At 37.1% G+C, this 20,070-nt stretch overlaps 1 protein-coding gene across 1 annotated transcript in view; it reads left to right on the plus strand.

Moving 5' to 3' along the window:
- The window catches only part of LOC150079798 (alpha-1,3-mannosyl-glycoprotein 4-beta-N-acetylglucosaminyltransferase B-like), a 186,539-nt gene extending 166,714 nt beyond the window's left edge, over window positions 1-19,825 (plus strand). The window contains 2 exon segments of the mRNA XM_090382259.1: window positions 11,013-11,262; window positions 19,700-19,825. Of these exon segments, the coding sequence (XP_090238385.1) occupies window positions 11,013-11,262; window positions 19,700-19,747 (298 nt within the window). The 3' untranslated portion in view covers window positions 19,748-19,825.
- Window positions 19,826-20,070: the final 245 nt, after the last annotated feature.

Below are 20,070 nucleotides of genomic sequence, written 5' to 3' on the forward strand. Positions count from 1 at the left end.
TGGGATGACCTGCGAGACTTCTTTTCTTCCTTTCCTTGGTCAGATTACTGTTTCAAAACTTCTGATGTCAATGTTTGCTCAGATCGTGTCAGTGAAATTATTCTTGCAGGAATGGAATCCTTTATCCCACACTCCACTTTAAAATCTCGTCCTTTATCTAAACCTTGGTTTTCCAATAAATGTGCTAAGCCTGTTCAAGAGAAGAATGTTGCATATCGTAATTGGCTTGTTTCTAATTCTTCAGTTTCATTTTCTGCCTACACCAAAGCTCGCAACAATTGTAAAGCAGTTATTAATCAGTCCAAACTAGAGTTTGAACAGGCTAAGAGTAGAAAACTTGCTTCTTGCCCTAATGTTAGCCGAGCATTCTGGTCTCTTGCCAAAGCTATTGGCCGCAACTTTTGCCCATCTCTGCTTCCACCTCTGTCCAAACAAGATGGTTCTGTTTTCACTTCAGCCAAGGATAAAGCTGACCTGCTAGCATCCCATTTTTCTTCCAACTCATGTATTAATGATCTTGGTAAAACACCTCCCACCATTCCCAACACACTATTCAATTCCTCCTGTGGTCTTCTGTCAAAAGGATGTCAGAAGGATTTTGACGAATCTTGATGCTAAGAAAGCTCCAGGTCCCAATGGTATCTCTCCAATTGTTCTCAAAACCTGTGCTCCCGAACTTACCCCTATTCTTTGCTGCCTTTTATCACTTTCTTATTCCAAAGGTGTTTTTCCTTCTGCTTGGAAATTTGCTCATATCCAGTCAGTTCCTAAAAAGGGTGACAAATCCCTCCCATCCAATTATCGTCCCATTGCAATTACTTCTACTCTTTCTAAAGTAATGGAGAAATCAATTAACCGCCAACTCTTAAACTACCTAGAAACCTTCCGTCTGATCAACGATCGCCAGTATGGATTCCGTCAGTGTCAATCCACCAGTGATATTCTGGCTTATGTTACCCATTTATGGACTAATTCAACGGAAAGGTTTGGTGAAACACAAGTAGTTGCTCTTGACATCTCAAAGGCTTTTGATCGTGTTTGGCATAAAGGTCTTCTAAACAAGCTTCCATCTTATGGTTTGCCAACTGTTTTTTGTAATTGGTTATCCAGTTTTCTCTGTGATCGCTCACTGAGGGTGATGGTAGATGGCTCTCCGTCTTCTAACGTCTCCACTAATGCCAGTGTCTCTCAAGGTTCAGTTCTTTCCCCCACTCTTTTCCTCTTGTATATTAATGACCTTCCATTGACTGGAAATCCTATTCATAGTTTTGCCTCTGATAGCACATTTCATTCCACTTTCCATTTTGAGAAACCTTGTCCTGCTCAATAAGCTTCAACTTCTCGAAAATCTGCTACCAATTCCTTAAATGCCAATCTTCAGGTAATTCTCCAGTGGGGCAAAGACAACTTAGTTGATTTCAACCCTTATAAAACTCAGTCTTGTCTTATATCTTGCAAAAAAAGATTCTTCTGCTCATATGCTTATCTTTAGTGATACTCCGATTTCTAGGCAAAATGATATATCTCTTTTGGGGATTACCCTGACTTCTAATCTCTCTTGGCACAAGCACATTACAAATATTGCTTCCACTGCATCTAGAAAACTTGGTTTTCTCTTTCGTTCTCGGCGTTACTTTTCTTCCAAACCGCTGCTCATCATCATCAGCCATTTTCAATCCACTGCAGGATGAAGGCCTCTCCAGCAACTTTCCAGTTCCTTCTGTTTTGAGCACTGGCCATCCATTTACATCCAAACCGCTGCTCACTTTTTATAAATCGCAAATCCGCCCTGCCATGGAATATTGTTCCCACATCTGGGGTGGTGCCCCCAAAACATCTCTCAGGCTTCTTGATTCCATTCAGAAGAGGGCAGTTAAATTAATTATTGATTCATCTCAAACAGAGTCTCTCCACTCGCTGCCTCATAGACATACTGTTTCTGCTGCATTCCTCTTCTACAGATATTTCCATGGGCACTGTTCTTCTGAATTGGCTTCTATAATTCCCGCTCTCTCTCTTTCAAAACAGTCCGTACGCATGCCACCACCAGCCAACATCCATTTATTGTCCAACTTCAAACTCACAGAACCAACTTTTCATCTTCTTCATTTATTCATTCAACTGCCATTTTCTGGAACAACCTTCCTTCATACATATTTACTGAAAATTACAGTCTACAGAAGTTCAAGTCCAATGTTAACAAATATCTTCTTTCGTCTTCTCAACCTCTAACCCAAGCATGTTACTAAGTACTATAGGTTCTAATACTTCTCATGTTTGGGGTTTACATAAAAAAAAAAAAAAAAAAAAAAAAAGCTCTTACGATATTATGCCTAGTTGCATTTAGTTTTTGATTAACTTTATTGCATACACCTTGTCTTTTACTTAGCCCCATGCAATGAAATCTATAGTTGTGGTGTCTGGGGAATGAGGAGGCCATGGAATGGGACCATCCCAGCCAATCCATCAGTTAAGAAATTTTTTATTGAGAAAATTGTGCACATGGAAAAGCTTCAGTGGGGTAGTGCCCCATCTTGCTGATAGAACATATGGCTGCATATCTTCCCAGCTGAGGTGCATCATACAATTCTAGCATATCTAGGTAATTTGCAGAGTTCATAGTGTTTTCATTGAAGAGAAATGGCCCAATCACCTGGCTGAAGGACAGTGAGTGCACCACATGTTTATTTTGGGACTGTCGCTTTCATGGCCTGAGTGGAGATTTTCAGATCCCCATATAGACAGTTGTGTCCGTTAACTTTACCAGACAAGTGGAATGTTGCATCATAATAGAAAAGGACATTTTCAAGAAAGTGTTCATCTTCATCTATATGGTTGAGAATGTGAATGGCAAAAATCCTCTCATTGTGAGGCTTAATTTCTTGGACGATTTGCACTTTGTAAGTATAAACTTTCAATCTCTTGTGAACCTCCCTGTGCTGTATTTCTTGCAGTACTTGTTGCTGCAGGCTTGCCCAACGAATAGACTTTGTAAGACTTTGAGTAAACACTTCTTGAATTTTTGAAACTTTATCTGCAGATACACTTGGCCTTCCTGGTGCAGCACACTGCCTGTTTCTTGAAACTGTTTCAACCATTGCCTCATTGATTGTTCTGTAGGTATATCTTTCTGGAATTCCCATTGAAAACATCTGGAATTCCCATTGTCACTGGAGATTTGGTATCACACAGCCACAACATTCATATTACTTTCTCCTGCACTGTCACCATTTTAATGCTGTATCGTTGTAGTGCTTTCTGGGATCAATGCTGCCAACCATAAAACTCATTGAGTTGCTTTGATAACTGCAACAAACAATTTTAAGATGCCTCTTACAATAAAATTTTAAGCTTCATAATCAGGTGAATAATTTATAGATACTCTATTAGTTGACTTTAAATATAATTGTGTTTATAGAACCAGTTCATCCAATAATACTATTCAGTGAACAAGTTTTTTGAAATGAATGATTTCATAAAAAAAATAATAATAATAAAAAAATAAATAAAAAAATAAGGCATTTTGCAATATCAGTTCTGTCATTTTCAGTGTGAAACATGCTAGACACTATTATAAAAGAAGAAAGAATGAATGTAATTGGTTTTGATGGGGAAATTGACAAGTGCATAAGGAAGTTCAAAATATAACAGATTATCTCAAATTATGCTTGGCATTTTAATGGTCCTTTAAAGCAGTGCTGAGTGTGAGAGAATATTCTGCCAAGTGAAAAAATAAAATAAAAATCTGAGTTCAGATCTCTTTTTTTTTTTTTTTTGGAAGCTTTGGAAATGCTCCTAACAGCAGTAAACAGATGCTAAAGTTATAAATAAAAATTTTACTAAGTGTTCCAGAAGTGGGCAAAGCTTGAAATAGTATCTTGTTTGAAGCAATCATAATCAGTTAATGTTTAACAGACAATCCAAACAGAACAGGAAAATTCACAGACAGAAAAAAAATTCTAGTTAAGCTAATGTTTGAAAGCATGTTGTGCTGGTAAACAATCCTACTACAGTATTTTATTATAAAATGTATATGTTTTCAGTGATAATTTATTGTGTAGCGTAGACTTTTAAAAAACTCAGCCTGGTCTGTACTTGTTAACAGGAGAGACTGCTTCTACAGGGATGGGATACACTTAAATAGAAAGGGTGCAAGAATGTTTGCTGATGCTATCGAGGCAATGTTAGGTGGGTCGGAAAACTGCTAGATTGGGGGGATACAAGGACTAATAGATTAACAGTAGCCACTGGCAGAGGTGAAAGTGATTCTTGCACTGCTTCTATTGGAATGAGCCGCAGCCTGGAAAATAAGATGCAGGATATTTCAGAGACTGCTGGGAATCATTGGGGTACAAGTAAACACATGGGTTGTGTTAGGGTAGCTAAGAAAAAGAACAGGTGCATGTATACTTGTGTGTACACCAATGCTAGGAGTTTAGTAAATAAATTTGATGAATTTGAGGTATTGCTCAAAACATCAAAGGCAGATATTGTGGGGATTTCAGAGACGTGGTGTCACACAGATATAAGAAATGCAGAACTGGAATTTGGGGAGTACAATGTCTACAGAAAGGATAGACAGGATAGGAAGGGAGGAGGGGTTATGCTATTAGTTAAAAAACACATAAAATCCAAGGAAGTGAAGCCAGTCGACATCGCTGGACAGTGCAGTGTCGAGTCAGTTTGGTGTGACATAAGCATTGGGAGATCAAAATTGAGAGTAGGAGTGTGCTATAGGCCTAATGACTCTGATGAGTATAATAAGAAACTGTTCGGAGAAATAGAGTGGGCCAGTAAATCAGAGAGTCTTATAATGGGGGATTTTAATTTCCCAGATATTGACTGGAATTTGGGGGCTGGTCACTCACACAGTAGCAAGGCTTTTGTGGATTTATTGGATGATTGTTTTCTACATCAGCATGTTCGGGAAGCAACTAGAGGGAGTAATACTCTTGATTTGATTATCAGTAGTGATTCTTCATGCATTAAGAATCTGCAGATAAATGAACCACTTGGTGGCAGTGATCACAGTGTGCTGAAGTGGGAGTTACTCAAAGAGGTAACTACCATTAGGGGTAAAGGGAAGGGGTATTGCTTTCGTAAAGGCGACTACAATGGACTGAGACAGTATTTAAATTCTATACAGTGGGATCAACTGATGATATTGCCAACAGCAAATTCAAAATGGGAAGCATTCAAAGAACTTATCGTGGAAGCTACTAGGCTTTACATACCAACTAAGAAATATTGTTCAAGGTTTAGGCCTAAATGGTTGTCAGATGAACTAATGAGGCATATGGCAGAGAAGAAAAATGCATGGGATACATACAAATTAACACGTGACACGGACGCCTATGATAGATACAAGTTGATCTGTAACCAAGTTACAAAGGAGGTTAGGCAGGCGAAGGCAGATTACGAGAGATCCTTGGCAAGGGATGCGAAGAAAAACAGCAAAGAGTTCTTTACTTATGTAAACTCTAGAAGGAAGGGGATGAATCAGATTGGTCCACTTGAGATCGATGGGTCAACTGTTGATGACCCTGCTCGGGTAGCTAACAAACTAAATGAATATTTTGCATCGACATTCACACATGAGGAGTTATTCAGCGAGGGGAATGCCAGAGGTGTATTCAACTCTAGCAGTAAGCTAGAGAATCTTGTAATAACTGAGAGCAAAGTGGAGGAGAAATTGTTGAAGATAAACACAAGAAAGGCACCTGGGGTGGATGGGATCTATCCAGTTATATTAAAGGAGGCAGCAAAGGAGGTAAGCAAACCCTTAGCCATAATTATGAGAGCTTCCTTGGACTCAGGGGAGGTACCCATTGACTGGAGATGTGCAAATGTGACCCCAATTCACAAAGGGGGATCAAAGGCTGACACAAGTAATTATAGACCTGTGAGTTTAACTTCTGTTCCCGGAAAATTAATGGAGGCACTGGTGAAAGAAGCACTGCAGGATCATCTAGACAATACTTCAGTTATAGCTAGGACACAGCATGGTTTTGTTAAGGGGAAGTCTTGCCTGACCAATTTGATTGGATACTATGATGCAGTCACAAAAGAACTGGATGCAGGGAATAACTTTGATATTATATACTTGGATCTTAGAAAGGCTTTTGATACTGTTGCACATGGAAGACTGCTGCACAAATTGGAGCAGTGTGGCATTGGAGGCAAGTTGCTGCTATGGATAAAGGGGTGGTTGAGGGGGAGAAGACAGAGAGTGGTAATCAATGGACACTGCTCATCGTGGACTAATGTTATTAGTGGAGTCCCTCAGGGTTCAGTATTGGGGCCTTTATTGTTTTCTGTATTTATAAATGATATTGATGATGGTATATCAGGCTTAATGTCCAAGTTTGCAGACGATACGAAGGTTGGCAGGGTTGTCAAGGACACTACTGACACTATGCTGCTGCAACAGGATTTGGAAAGGTTGAGCAGATGGGCTTCGAGGTGGCAAATGAAGTTTAACATTGACAAATGTAAAGTACTACATATGGGAAACAGCAACCCCAGAGCAACGTATCAACTCTGTGGTACTACACTGACAGTGGTAGAGAATGAAAGGGACCTGGGGGTGGTGGTGCAGGCAGATATGAAGTTCTCTGAGCAGTGCAGACGAGCTGCAAGAGTAGCTCATGGTGTATTGTCAATGATATATAGGAATTTTTCTAGCAGGGATAAGGAGGTGATTATTCCCTTGTATAAGGCAATGGTCAGGCCACACCTAGAGTACTGTATACAGGCCTGGAGGCCTCATTTCAGGAAGGATGTAGAGCTGCTGGAACGAGTACAGAGAAGGGCAACTAGATTGGTGAATGGGACAAAGGGGTTCTCTTACGAAGAAAGGCTTAAGTTTTGCAAATTACAGTGTCTGGAAACTAGGCACCAGCGGGGTGATCTGATAGAGGTGTACAAAGCCTTGAATGGTTTGAGCATGCTCAATGCTGATGGGATTCTTCCTCTAGCTCAGAAAAATCACCTGAGAGGGCATAAATTCAAATTGAGGAAAGACAGATGTAGGATAGATGTGCGGAAATTTGCCTTTAGCCAGCGGGTGGTTGGTGGGTGGAACAGACTTCCATCCCTTGTCGTGGAAGTTGATAGCCTAAATAAGTTTAAGGCTCAGCTGGACAGGTATTTCGAACGAACAGAGGGGTGAAGTGGAAGTGGTTATTTTTATTTATTTATGTTACTTTTTTTTTTTTTTTTTTTCTTTTTTTTTTTTTTGGCTGATGCTGCATAAGCTTGCTTTCTTGCATCAAATGCCTCTACTAATGCTAATGCTAATGCTAACTCCATTTCCTGAAAAATCTATTTTCCTCCTTTTTTCAAAAAACTTTCCCGTTTTGTGCCTGCTTTGGCCAAAAAATGTTTTCCTCCTGATTACAGTTACCCAATCTCCAGCTTTTCAAAAGTCAAAAGTTAGCAGCCATGTGATTATAATGAGTGCATTCAAGGTTGTGCTGCCAGTTTGTTAACAAGGAGCTCACTTAAGAAGAATTTCAGCTAAGGGTCATCCATGGTTAAAATAGTCTGTTAAATTTTTATCAAGCACATTTTTTTTAGCACTTGGCTCAGATAATCCCAAAATTTTAACAAGTGGCTTGCACAAGCAGTTTCTTCAGAGCTGCAATGTCATAGCAGACTCCACACCAGTGCAATTTCCATTTTTAGGGCACTATTAAAACATGTGCACCAGCATCCCATATTACTTAAATCCAATGTTGACCATGACACAATACCTTTGTTATTCATCGATTGTCATAGACCTTGTGCAAGAGCACAATGAAGCAGTCCTATGAAATTTTTCTAAAACTGTATGGAAAAGATTTGAAAAAAGTATCATACTTTAATACTGTGCTTTGAAAAAATTATCGTATTGTAATTTCAAAATACCATATCGTACTGCTGCCTTGTTTGTTTGTTATCTGGTTTTTAGGAGCATTAGCAACTAAGGCCATATTGCTCCGGGGATATGCGGTGGTCATTCCCTGACCTTTCTGCATCCTCCGTATTTGGTGGGCACGGGCTCGAACCCTGGTCTAATCAAGAAGCGTGTGCTACGCACTGCTGCTCCTGCCCACCTGGCTACGGAGGCGCCATTACTGCTGCCTTACCCTTAATGGAATGAAAACATTAGTGGCTTCAGTGGCAAATGTCTCAAGTATTACACCGATGAGCCAAAACATTATGACCAGCGGATTGGGATATGGTTTAAAAAACACCTGATACTGAGCTCTTTTAATCAGTGTTATTCTTGTTCTTTAGATGGGAAAGGCAGCAGATTTAAGCTAGTTTGACAAAGGCCAAATTGTAATGGCCAGACGACTGGGTCAGAGCATATCTGAAACGGCACAGCTGGTGGGGTGCTCACAGTCAGCCGTGGTTAGTACCTACCGAAAGTGGTCTGAGGAGGGGAAACCCACAAACTGCTGGCAAGGTGTTGGATGACTGTGGCTCATCGATGCTCGAGGTGAGCAAAGGCTCACCCAGATGGTACGTGGCAACAGAAGGGCGACTGTGGTGCAACTCGCTGGTGACGGGAGTAGTGTGTCACAACACACAGTACATCGAACCCTGCTAAAAATGGGGCTCTGTAGCCGCAGGCCACTCTGAGTGCCCATGCTAACCACAGTTTACTGTCAACAGCACCTACAATGAGCACGTGAGCATTGAAACTGAATCTTGAGTGATTGGAAGAAGGTCATCTGGTGTGATGAATCACGTTCCTGTTGCACCATGTGGATGGCTGGGTATGTGTGCGTCGTCCCATGGTGCCTGGATGCACCATGGGACGAAAACAAGCCGGTGCCGCCAGTGTCATGCTTTGGGTGATGTTCTGCTGGAATACCCTGGGTCCAGTCATCCATGTGCCAGGCACTCTGACATCTACCACCTACCTAAACGTCATTGTTGACCAGGTATGCCCTTTCATGGCAACAGTCTTCCCATCTGGCGGTACCGTCCTTCAGCAGGATAATGCTGCATGCCACACCGCCCGGATTGTTCAAGACTGGTTCGCGGAACATGAGAAAGACTTCCAGGTATTGCCCTGACTTCCAAATTCTCCAGACATCAATCCCATTGAGTATCTGTGGCTTGTGTTGGAACAGCAACTCTGATCTGCGGCGTCTCAACGGGGGTCCCAGGAGTTAAAAGGATCTGCTGGTTACGTGTTGGTACCAGATACCACAAGACACATTTAGAAATCTTGTAGCATCCGTGCCTTGCTGGGTACGAGCTGTTTTGGCTGCACGTGGAGGACCAACATCATATTATTTAGGTGGTCATAATGTTTTGGCTCATTGGTGTATATAGTTCAACTGTACTTCCCCTTATACATTCCATCCCAGTTGACTGAAGTTAAAATTTTTGCCCTTATCCTAAATAACTCAAATAAATAAAATCCTTTCTTTTATTATATACTTTATATATTGCCCAGTATTGTGTCATGAAAGTATATAAATTCTTATCCAGTGTTGAACTGAATTTGTCAGACTAAATTATGTCTAGTAATTCCCTTCAGCTACCATTGCCATTCATAACTCCATTGCAGACTGATATATCTGTTTCTGATATTGTCTACTTTCCCATAATAAAGCATCAGGGACAAGACTGAAGCTGTGCAGATTACTTAATGAAAGGTGCTTAGATTTGATGGAGGAACTCACAAGTTGGGATGTCCAGTACTCTAATACATTTGTAGAGTAGCATATCATTGTCTGCTTCCTTTCATTTTTGAATAAGTAAAATTTATTTCTAATCTCTTCCTTTTTTGGAGTATTTGTCACAATCTTCTTTTCCATCTTTCTAAAACATTACTAGCTTTTAGAGTAATATCTATAACTTATTATTTATTATTTTTTTAGGTTAAAATGCTAGTCCACCAAAACTAGTAATTTCACAAAAGAGAGCTGTGCACTAATGAAATGACTTTTTTGAAAGGACTCTTTTTGGGAAACAGATCTGTGAGAATTGGATGGAAGCATTATACAGTGAATGTCCATCATATTGTACCATCAAGAATTACTTGCTGAATTCTTAAGAGGATCATGGAGTCACTAAAGTTAAAGTTGAACTCACATCCAGGCAACCCATGATTAACTGCAGAAAACATTGCTGTTTGTGGCCTGATTCAAAAATATTGTTGGATTGAGTTAATATATGAACAAATACACTAGGCTTATACTGTGAATGAGTCCATATTATCTAGGAAGACTATTATCTAGAAAAAAATCAGCAAAATTGACATCAAAAGATTTAAATGCAGACCAGAAGTGAGTGGCATCATAAAAGTTCCCTTTACTACAAGAAATTTTAAAGGGGCAAAAAACAGATGGCATTCATTGATATTTTGTTTCAAAGAAAGTGTAAATCCTTTACAGTTAAATGTTATTTTTCCTTGTTACTGAAATTTCACAAATAGTTAAAGCTACATGTGGGGAACTTCACAAAACGGATCCTTTTCCTCTATGACATTTGCCACCTCAAGGCTCTGGTAACCAAGGAGACAATCAGTGATTTTATTACCTACCAACCTATACTGTTCACCAGATTTGGTACCTGTTTCCTGCACTCCAAAAACTATTTGAGAGAGTAATACTTTGGACAAATAATGCTGGAATTCATGCAGGCAAGGAGTGGTTAGAGTACCATAACAGTGAGTTATGCACAGAGGATCTAAAAAAGATGAGAGAACTTTGCATCATTTAGAATTGACTTATTGATGAAGCAATCTAGAAATAAAAGTTGATTTATTTCAGATTGCTTCATTTTTTCCTGTGATATAACTTTTAAAACTCCTCACACACATGGACTCTTGCAACAGATATCTGCTGCTGATTAAGCGTTTATTGTTATATTGATGCAGTGGCCATGTTATCTCTTTTATAGTAAAATAATAATAATAATAATAATAATCAAAAACAAATATCAAGTAATTGAAACACACAAAATATATTTTTGATGCACTAATACAGATGTATTTTATATGTATTTAGATATTTATTCAGGAGTGGTAATGCTGAACATCCAGAAGATAAATTTTTTAATACAACAGTAGAAGTATTACCCATTTCATATTCAAAAGATATTCCATACCCAAGGACCAAAGATGGGTTTTTAATAGTAGGACAGTTTAAAGAGCCAGGAGGTGTTGCAGAAGGAAATGTTAGTTCCACTGTAGGTCCTGTCAAAGTTTTGAGGTTATATATACATAGTGAAAGTGATCGGTGGTCCATACTTAGTGAGGTAAGTGCAGAAGCATGTACAGTATGTTGAATGTTAGTAACTTAAAATTAAGTTGCCAATTAAAATCAGGATACAGTTCGAAAGGAAGTTTTTCATATTTTTCAAGAATACTGTTAGAATATTTATGTAAACTGTAGTCATTTATGCTCATCTCTAATCATCTTATTATAAAACTCCTGATCCTTTGACATGTCATCAGAAATGACATTTATAATTTCAAAGTGCCTTTCCTTATTATATAAATGTTATTGTAGGGATTGTTTAATCCCAGTTTATGAATTATTATTTAATAATAATGTCATTAATAAATTTCATAGGCTATGATACCATTTAATCATAAAAGTTATTCATAAATTTCATAATTTGCAATAGTCTTTAATCATAAGTGCTATTCATAGATTTAATATATAAACACCATTGGACTTCCCCATTCAAAGAGATTGCATTTCCAAAGATGTCAGAAAAACTGCTAATCTGTAAACAGTGAGAAGTTAACCCTTTCTGGATACATGTATATATGTTTTACATGGGTTGACTTTTCCAGGGTATGTAAGTATTTTTATGTTTTCAAGGTTGTTTCAAGTACATTTCAAATAACATGTCCATTTATCTATGAATTAGTCTTGATCTTCCAGTAGGTGCTGCTATCTTAATCCATTTTTTCAAGTAATATTTAGACACAGCTTTATATAAATTGATGAAATTGATTTAATTTTAGGCATCCAATCAAAACAAGAACAAGTTAATATTTTAAAACACTTATGTATGTGGTTTTCATTTTTATAAATTTCACAAAGAAACTTGCTGTATAGAATCTACTCCTTGCAGAAAATTGATTCCCGTGAAGTCTCACAAATATTTAGTAATTCACTCCTGAAAGATTTGAGAGCCAATGGGGATGGAGATTCTTGGCATGCAGACATTTTTGTACAAAATATATTTTATCACTGTTATTAATTGTGAGGAGAAATTATAGCTCCATAAATGTTAAATGAATAGTTGTGATATCAGCAGGTAGTACTTCTGTCAGTTAACAATTGCTTTTGCATGGTAAAATATGGTAACTGTGGTGCAAGAGTTTAATAGTATATATAGGGTGTTTTTGAAAACTTTTGTCAAATTTTGACATTTTCTACAGAGCATAGGGATGAGGAAAGTTCATATGCACACAGGTCCAAAAATGTTCCTTCCAAGTTATAGCACATTTTCTTTTTTTTCATAGAGTGAAGGTAAGTATGCCTGTTGATAAGTAAAATGATGGGTAAATTTGAATAATTTTTGCAAAACTGACATCACTATATATTTTCATGAAAATTCTGAAAAAATTAACTGTTTCCTCACCTATCTACTCCTAGGTTAGGCAAATATTTGTGAATTGAGTTGTTAGTTGTTTTGTTTATTAGTTGTCTTGAAGTTTTAGTATTTGTGTTACTTTTAATTCACATGTTATTTTTTTTACCTTAACCATGAAAAAATGGTACTATAATGCCAAAATGGCATTGCAAGAATGCAAAATGGGATAATCTGTGAGATTTCTTTTCTTCTTTTCCTTGGTTGGGTTACTGTTTTAAATTTTCTGATGTCAGCATTTGCTCAGATTATGTCAGTGAAATTATTCATGTAGGGATAAAATATTTTATTCCACACACCACCTTAAAATCTCTTTCTTTACCTAAACTTTGGTTTCCCAATAAATGTGCTAAGGCTATTCAAGATAAGAACGTTGCATATCGCAATTGGCTTGAATCCAAATCTCAGGGTTCATTTTCTGCCTACACCAAAGCTCACAACAATTGTAAAACAGTTATTAATCAGTCCAAACTAGATTTTGAAGACTAAGAGTGGAAAACTTGCTTCTTGTCAAAATGATAGTCAGGCATTCTGGTCTCTTGCTAAAGCTATTGGCTGCAACTTTTTCTCATCTCTATTCCTGCCTCTGTCAAAACCAGATGGTTCTATTGCCACCTCAGCTAAAGAGAAAGCTGACTTGCTAGTTTTTTTTTTTTTTTTCTTTTTCTTTTTCTTCTAACTTGCATATTGATGATTTTGGTAAACCACTCCCTACCATTCCCATTACTCTCTATTCAATGCCTCCTGTGGTCCTCCATCAAAAGGATATCAAAAGAATTTTGAACATTCTTGATACCAAGAAAGTGCTCCTGATGGTATTTCTCCACTTGTTCTCAAAACCTGTGCTCCTGTTCTGTGTAGCCTTTTTACACTTTCTTATTCCACCAGTGTTTTCTCTTCTCCTTTGAAATTCGTTCATATCCACCCAGTTCCTAAAAAGGGCAACAAATCCTTTCCATACAGTTTTCGTCCCATTGCACTTCTACTCTTTCTAAAGTAATGGAGAAATCCATTAACAGCTAGCTCCTGACTAGAAACCTTCTATCTGATCAATGATTGCCACTGTGGATTCAGTCAGTGTTCATCCACTGGTGATATACTGGCTTATTTTATCCATATATGGACAAATTCAGTGGAAAAGTTTGGTGAAACTCAAGCAGTTGCTCTTGACATATCAAAGGCTTTTGATCATGTTTGGCATAAAGATCTTTTAAATAGGGTTCTGTCTTATGGTTTGCCAACTGGTTTTTGTAATTGGCTATCCACCTACCATCACCTGCTCACCACAGGTGATGGTAGGTGGTCCTCTGTCTTATAACTTATCCACTAATGCTAGTTCCCCAAAGGTTCGGTTCTTTTTTTACTCTTTTTCTCTTGTATATTAATGACCTTCCACTGACTGGAAAAAGCCTATTCATAGTTTTGCTGATGTTAAGTCTAAGAAATATGTAAAACAGAAAGAAATTGTAGTTTGAAAATTATTACTGGAACATATTGCATAAATTTGGAACATGTGGTACTTTTTTCAAGTCTAGCCAGCTTGATTCCTCTCTCTCTCTCTCTCTCTCTCTCTCTCTCTCTCTCTCTCTCTCTCTCTCTCTCTCTCTCTCTCTCTCTCTCTCTCTGCCCTTTTATGGGTGACTGCTCTCTGAGAAATATTCAAAAAGTGGCCAGATCTATGAGGTTCTGTTGTAGTAGTATAGCTGAAAACAAAGCAGCAAATAATGATGTACTTCTTTCAGGAATTACATCCTGTGTATTGTAAAAGTAATACTTAGAAAATTCCACAAAAACTAACTTCTTGAAAGAATTGCTGGAGCACAGTAAATTCTTAATTAAAATGAAATCCTTATTTCTGTAATTTTGATCCTCAACAAAAGCTGATTCTGATTCTAAATGCTCTTAAAAAAACATAAACCATTCTTCATAACAAATAAAATTTGATTTCAGCTACTGTGTTGAAATAACATTCTTCCTATCTCATTGTTAAGTGATTCAAGCTGATGGTTATAGATTTCATGAACATTCATAATAGACAGTTCAAAGTGACTTCTTTCAAAATCATAAAGACATCTTGTGATCTCCATAATGGGCAATTTCAACACTCATGAAAAATTAATTTAATAATGCAGGCAAAATCAACCTTCCAACAATTTTAAAAATGGAGAACAAATGGTGATCAGTCAAAAATCAGAGATACCAATCAAAAGTATTTGTGCTCTTCAAAATCAGAATAACCTTGTTATTCTGATTAGATCATACAGATGGAAATCGGATATCAACAAATATTTGTTCAAGCACCAAACAAATTTATTTAAGATTGTAACATAGGTTGTATAAATTTAACAAAGCTTGTTTATGCTTAAACTCAACAGCTCACTACATGTGGCATTGGAGGCAAATTGCTGCTATGGATAAGGGGATGGTTGAGTGGCAGAAGACAAAGAGTGGTAATCAATGGACACTGCTCAACGTGGACTAATGTTATTAGTGGAGTTCCTCAGGGTTCAGTGTTGGGTCCGTTGTTGTTTTCGGCGTTTATGAATGATATTGATGATGGTATATCAAGTTTAATGTCCAAGTTTGCAGATGATACAAAGGTTGGCAGGGTTGTTAAGGACACTACTGACGCTATGCTGCTGCAACAGGATCTGGAAAGGTTGAACAGATGGGCTGAGAGGTGGCAAATGAAGTTTAACATTGACAAATGTAAAGTACTACATATGGGAAACAGTAACCACAGAGCAACGTATCAACACTGCGGTACTACACTGACAGTGGTGGAGAATGAAAAGGACCTGGGGGTAATTGTGCAGGCAGATATGAAGTTCTCTGAGCAGTGCAGACGAGCTGCAAGAGTAGCTCATGGTGTCTTGTCAATGATATACAGGAATTTTTCTAGCAGGGATAAGGAGGTGATTATTCCCTTGTATAAGGCAATGGTTAGGCCACATCTTGAGTACTGTATACAGGTCTGGAGACCTCATTTCAAGAAGGATGTAGAGCTGCTGGAACGGGTACAGAGAAGGGCAACAAGATTAGTGAATGGAACAAAGGGTTGCTCTTACGAAGAAAGGCTTAAGTTTTGCAAATTACAGAGTCTGGAGACTAGGCACCGGCGAGGTGATCTGATAGAGGTGTATAAGGCTTTGAATGGTTTGAGCATGCTCAATGCCAATGGGATTCTTCATCTTGCTCAGAATAATCACCTCAGAGGGCATAAATTCAAATTGAGGAAGGACAGATGTCGGATAGATGTGCGGAAATTTGCCTTTGGCCAGCAGGTGGTTGGTTGGTGGAACCGACTCCCATCACTTGTTGTTGAAGTTGATAGCCTAAACAAATTTAAGGCTCAACTGGACAGGTATTTCGAATGAACGGAGGGGTGAAATGGGAGTGGTGTGTTTTTTTTTGTTTTTTTTTTTTTGGCTGATGCTGAATAAGCTTGCTTTCTTGCATCATATGCCTCTACTAATGCTAATGCTAATTTACCACCATAATTTAGGATGACTGGAGATATGTTGCATATTTGATATAAATGAAAACACACTTCATTCAAAGAAAGGAAATTCTATTCAAAATATATCCCTTAATATAAGTTTATAATCCTTTATATCCTTTAATATAAGTTTAAGTTTATATTTAGGATTAAAAACTTCCTTCTTAATCCTAACTGACCTACCCTTTACATATAAAAATTTATAAAAAATCAACACATCTAAAAAAGTTCCAGTGATCAGAATCTGAAGGCACCGAAATTTTCTCAACTACAATATTAGCAAAAATCCTGAACAGTGACACATCATCATGGGGTGGGGGCGGATTGAAGACCAGCATGCTGTTGTGTTTATTCTGTGAATAGTTAACTAATGTATAAGTTAGTGCTAGAGCATCATGTCTGTATGTAGCCAAATACTAAGTAGTTGAGAAATGGCATCATTTAAGTATATGTCATATTGTGAATACCTTCAAAATGAACTACCATGATATTGCACCACCTTGAATAAGTAGCACTTTACCAATGGAGAAGACTACTCTTACTTACTTATTCTTGGAGGATACCACCACCCAGACAGCACCGTTTCGGAGCTTGTTGGCTCTTCATTGGTGGGTGGGTAGGTATCCTGGTGTTGCAATGATGACAACCCAGTTGCGAAGTATACCTTTACAATATGAAGATGCCTGATGGTGTACAAGTAATTAAAAGATTACATAATACATTTAAGGCTAAATGATGGTTAAATGATGCCATTTCTCAACTACTTAGTAGTTGGCTACATATAGACATGACGCTCTAGCACTAACTTATACATTAGTTAACCTCTTTATAACTCTTCTATGTCCCTAAATCAACAGTATCTGAAAATTATAGAATTTTCAGATACTTTTTTTTTGGCATCATTTCAAAAAGTTGATATCATATGGTATTTCATTAATTTTTTTAAGTAATATATTCATTATTGAGAAAACAAATAGTTGCAGTGTGGAAAACAATATTATTTCCAAAAATGTTCCTTCAATTGTGGAGAGGAATCAGAAGTGAAACACAGATATAATTAAATGAATAGAAACTTTATCACAGTTATGCATAAGAGTCAACATAAAGGACATGCAACACAAAGGTGGTTGGTTAATATTGTGTGGTATTGGATAGTATCCCGTAGTAGTTAGGTAAGAGAATATGCATATTACAGTAGAAGTCTAATAATTGGCATCTTATTTTTTAGAAAATATAATAATTTCAGCTGTCTGCTAACAATATTATATAGTCCCCTTCCACTTAAATGATGTGCAAGATGATATCATCCGAGAACAACTTTAAAATAAATATTAGTAACATACTGTACAAACAGTTGCTTTTTAATTATGGTATTTTTGTGCTCTCAAATTAATTTATGGCATGGGAAAGTTTATTTGAAGGTCATATAATTCTTTCCTGTTGGTGAGCAAAATTAATTACTAATTGATAAAGATTAGTATTGGGTAACTCAAGGATTTCTCAGTGCTACAGTTCTTATATGAAGAATTAGGTCTACATAATGCATTTGCATTTTGATTGTCCATTTATATGTGATCTTGAATAAATATATGTTCAAAGGTGATGCATTCGTAACAGCATTATACTGTTGTGAATGTATTATATGAAGTCTTTTTTCTATGTAACACATTCATGTTGGGTGTTTATAACTTGAAGAGAAACTCCGATACTTTTCATTTAATATTGGTTTTTTTTTTTTTTTTTTTTTTTTTTTTGTGTTTCAGTACTCTAGTAATGAGTAATTTAGCATATAAAACAAAAGGTAATCATGTAAAGAAATTTAAAGGCTTTAGCTTTTGCAGAGTTTAATTATCGGTACACTGGTGAATCATATTGCAGCATGAATTTTTGCATTGGAAAATACACCACTTCAGAATGCTACAATAAAATTTTCCAGTGGAACCAAAGTACTGTATACAGCTGCCAAGATTTGATCTTATGGCTGAAGTTATAGAAGAGCAAAAAAATTAATTTAAATAACTGAAGGTTGGTTGGTTCATTATTAATTTTTTCTCTGTACTTTACAATTATGATTTTGTAATAACTGAGAGCAAAGTGGAGGAGAAATTGTTGAAGATAAACATAAGAAAGGCACCTGGGGTGGATGGGATCTATCCAGTTATATTAAAGGAGGCAGCAAAGGAAGTAAGCAAACCCTTAGCCATAATTATGAGAGCTTCCCAATTCACAAAGGAGGATCAAAGGGTGACACAAGTAATTACATACCTGTTAGTTTAACTTCTGTTCCAGGGAAATTAATGGAGGCACTGGTTAAAGAAGCACTGCAGGATCATCTAGACAAGCATGGTTTTGTTAAGGGGAAGTCTTGTCTGACCAATTCGATTGGATACTATGATGTGGTCACAAAGGAACTGGATGCAGGGAATAACTTTGATATTATATATTTGGATCTTAAAAAGGCTTTTGATACTGTTGCACATGGAAGATGCTGCACAACTTGGAGCAGTGTGGCATTGGAGGCAGATTGCTGCTATGGATAAAGGGATGGTTGAGTGGGAGAAGACAGAGAGTGGTAATCAATGGACACTGCTCTTCGTGGACTAATGTTATTAGTGGAGTCCCTCAGGGTTTAGTGTTGGGTCCATTGTTGTTTTCTGTATTTATTGATGATCGTATATCAGGCTTAATGTCCAAGTTTGCAGACGATACGAAGGTTGGCAGGGTTGTTAATGACACTAATGACAGTATGCTGCTGCAACAGGATTTAGAAAAGTTGAGTAGATGGGCTGAGAGGTGGCAACTGAAGTTTAACATTGAAAAATGTAAAGTACTGCATATGGGAAGCAGTAACCCCAGAGTAACGTATCAACTGTGCGGTACTACACTGACAGTGGTAGAGAATGAAAAGAACCTGAGGTAATTGTGCGGGCAGGCAGATATGAAGTTTTCTGAGCAGTGCAGACTGTCTGCAAGAGTAGCTCATGGTGTCTTGTCGATAAGATACAGGAATTTTTCTAGCAGGGATAAGGAGGTAATTATCCCCTTGTATAAGTCAATGGTTAGGCCACACCTTGCGTAGAGCTGCTGGAGCGAGTGCAGAGAAGGGCAACACGATTAGTGAATGGAACAAAGATTTTTTTGGCTGATGCTATATAAGCTTGCTTTCTTGCATCATGTGCCTGTGCCTTTACTAATGCTAATTATGTAATTTTTTTGCTATTTTATTATATATAATAATAGCCAGATAAAATATAAAATAAATAGTATATAGACACACTGAAAATTACTTGAATACTTCTTAGGTATTTTTAGATAAACATCCAGTAATCTGGCATTGCAGCAGTCTCATGGATGCCAAATTATCAAACTTGTATTGTGTTACTAACAGTTCATAGATAGTGTTAGGTAATTTTGTAATACTTTCATTATAGTTTATATTAAAGTAATTTAATATATTATGTATTAAAGTGATTTAATATATTATGTATTAAAGTGATTTAATATATGATGTATTAAAGTAATTTAATATATAGAAATTTATTATTTTAAATGACATTTATATAACACATAACCTAATTTCTGTCCTAGATCTTGATTCAGCCTGCAGATGTGAAAGGGAACTTCTTTGGACGATAACATTGGTTTAAGTTTTGCTCCCTGAAGTGCCATTTGACTGATATGTTCCTTAATGAGTGCCTTGTACTTCCATTCTCTTTCAACCATGTTTAGCAAATTATTCACAAAGCATTTATTGAAAAGTGAAAAAAGAACTAATTTAATATTATGTTGGTTATTTACAAACTGTGAGTGTTGTTACTTTTTTTTTATGTGGATCAGTCGTAGAAGACAGGAAATTGTTGATTTTGGGATATTGATTACTCAGAAGTTATTACTATAAAAAACTGTATTATGTTTAAAAATGTTGCCTTTTGTAGTCAAAATGTTATTGTTATTGTCCT

Source organism: Mastigoproctus giganteus, chromosome 10 (assembly GCF_048544385.1).
Source record: "Mastigoproctus giganteus isolate SK-2022 chromosome 10, ASM4854438v1, whole genome shotgun sequence".
Lineage (NCBI taxonomy): Eukaryota > Metazoa > Arthropoda > Arachnida > Uropygi > Thelyphonidae > Mastigoproctus > Mastigoproctus giganteus.